This window comes from Penaeus japonicus, unplaced genomic scaffold (genome assembly GCF_977035675.1).
Source record: "Penaeus japonicus unplaced genomic scaffold, GWHDUDI00000001_assembly GWHDUDI00001492, whole genome shotgun sequence".
Taxonomy (NCBI): domain Eukaryota; kingdom Metazoa; phylum Arthropoda; class Malacostraca; order Decapoda; family Penaeidae; genus Penaeus; species Penaeus japonicus.
The window spans coordinates 1-2,500 of record NW_028235894.1 but is presented as its reverse complement, the minus strand read 5'-3'; the positions used below and the strand labels follow the sequence as shown (position 1 = coordinate 2,500).

General features: G+C 37.7%; 1 protein-coding gene across 1 annotated transcript in view; it reads right to left on the bottom strand.

Annotated features, from left to right (window-relative positions):
• The window catches only part of LOC147466370 (uncharacterized), a 4,366-nt gene extending 2,429 nt beyond the window's left edge, over positions 1-1,937 (bottom strand). Inside the window, exons 1-2 of the mRNA XM_086535586.1 lie at positions 1,787-1,937; positions 713-834 (exon numbers count right to left, since the gene is read on the bottom strand). Of these exons, the coding sequence (XP_086391712.1) occupies positions 713-834; positions 1,787-1,879 (215 nt within the window). The 5' untranslated portion in view covers positions 1,880-1,937. The remainder of the gene's footprint in view (positions 1-712; positions 835-1,786) is intronic.
• Between the last annotated feature and the right edge of the window lie 563 nt (positions 1,938-2,500).

Here is a 2,500-nt window from a genome sequence, read left to right as displayed (position 1 = left end):
ATTTACATATTATTTAATATATATATATATATATATATATATAATATCTATATAAAATATATATATATATATATATATATTTGTTTTTTTTTTGTTTTTTTTTGTTTTTTTTTTTTTTTTTTTTTGTTTTGTTTTTTTTTTTTTTTTTTTTTTTTTTTTTTTTTTGTTTTTTTTTTTTTTTTTCCACCTTGTTTTTTTTTTCGTTGATTTGGAAATAAAGAAAAAGTTTTTACCTCTTTTTAGCATATTTGACCCTATTTATACCAATATTTGACCCTTATTTTAGTCCAAAATATGAAGAAAAAAAAAATCGTAATATTAAAATTCCCCATTTTACAACCTCGTTCCACAATACACTAGCTTCTAACCTCACAACCTAGTTCTAAATCATCTCCCTAACTTCCTAACCAAAAGTTTTAAACCCTAAAAAAAGAAAGAAAGAAAAAAAAAAAAGACCAGTAAGGGACCACATAGATGACCAAAAAAACCCAAAATTAATTAAAAAAAAACAAGGAACTACTAAACACTACCACCCCCCGCAAAGGAGGGAAAAAAAAAAATAGAACCAAACCCAAAATAAAAAAAAAAAAAAAAACCACTAACCCCCCCCCCCCAAAAAAAAAAATAAAAAAAAAATAAAAAAAAAAATAAAACCCAACACTAATTCTAATCACAAAAAAAAGAAATAAAAACCAAAAACCATCCAACATACATGAGTCCAGTAGAAGCTAATCCCGAGACCATCCACGCCTGCAAATTGGGGAACATGAAGAGTAGGCCTAGACCGCCCACCAGCATCCCCGTGACTACCGTGGGCATCGCAGCTGATAAGTTCTGGTCGAGAGAGAGAAAAAAAAAGGGGAAAGAAAAAGGAATATGAGAATGGTGATAATGATTGGGGTGTTATTGGTGATGATAATGATTAGATTTTTGGATTGGTTTGGTTGTTAGTATTGTAGTGTGGTGTTAGTTTATTCATTTATATGGTGATGATGATAATTGTTATGATAATAATGATAATAGTGATAACGATAATGACTGTAACTATCATTATCATCATAGTCATCAACATTATCATCATTATTCATCCAGTCACTTTTTGGCTTTAGGCTGTAATATATTGCAATAAAAATGTAATTAATATGTCATAAAAACCGAATTAATGGTTTGGTTTCTCGGTTATACACACACACACACACACACACACACACACACACACACACATATATATATATATATATATATATATATATATATATATATATATATATATATGTATGTATGTATATTTCGATGAAAATGTAAGGTGTTCATCTAATGACTTTATCTCACGGGTTAATGTCATGTTTTTGATGATAGACGATGGTGATAAACGTTGAAAATAGATGTTCTGTGAAATAAAGTGGTATGTAATGAGAAAGAAATATCCGAGTTGAATCTATTTGTGTATAAGTATATTCACGTGCAGTCTACTTAAACATGGAAGAGTCAGTATTAACAAGAAATCACTCGCATGCACACACACACACACACACACACACACACACACACACACATATACACACACACACACACACAAAACATAATCCCCGTTCACACACACACACAAACACAAACACAAACAAAAAAAATCTCACTGTTGTTGCTATTATCATTACTGTTATCATCATCATCATAATTATCATAATTAACATCAATATTCTTACTCTTACCATTATCCTCACCACCATAATCACCACCACCACCACTATCCTCATTACCATAATCCTTATCCTCATGAACGTACCTGAATGCCACGCCCAGTCTTCTCCACAGCAACGGCAGAGTACTCGAGACCCCCGCCCACAAAGGTCAAACCCATTCCGAAGACGTCGACCATGGAAGACACGCCCGTCACAATCCCGCCCACGATATTGGGGATGAAGGAGACGATCTGTGGGTGGGTGTGGGCGGGGAGAGAAGGTGTATTATTTTTTAATGACTCTTGTGCTGTACTCTGAATTACCAAATTTCAAAGTAAAAAAAAAAAAAAAATCCTATGATGTCTGAAGAGTTTTGTGGAACATCCGTAGAGTTTATCCAGCGTGAGAGTATTTTATCTGCCCTTCCCGTGAAACAACCTTGACCTAGAACCTAGAACAACCCAACCCCACTTTAACCTCCCCCACCCCCCCCTTAACTTCAAACAATCCTTCCCCCTTTCAAAACCCCCCCGCAATCCTACCCCCACTTAAACCTCCCACTACACTCCCCCCATCCCACCCTACCCCACCCCGACAACCTCCCCCAATCCCCTACCCCACCCCCCACCCCCCCAAAACCCCCCCCAAACCCAACCCCCCCAACCCACCCCCCCCCCCACCCCCACAACCTCCCCAACCCCCCCCCCAAACCCCCCCCCAACCCCCCCAAACCCCCCCCACCCAACCCCCCCCAACCCCACCCCCACCCCCCCCCCAAACCCCCCCCCCAAACCCCCCCAACCCCTCCCCTTCCACCA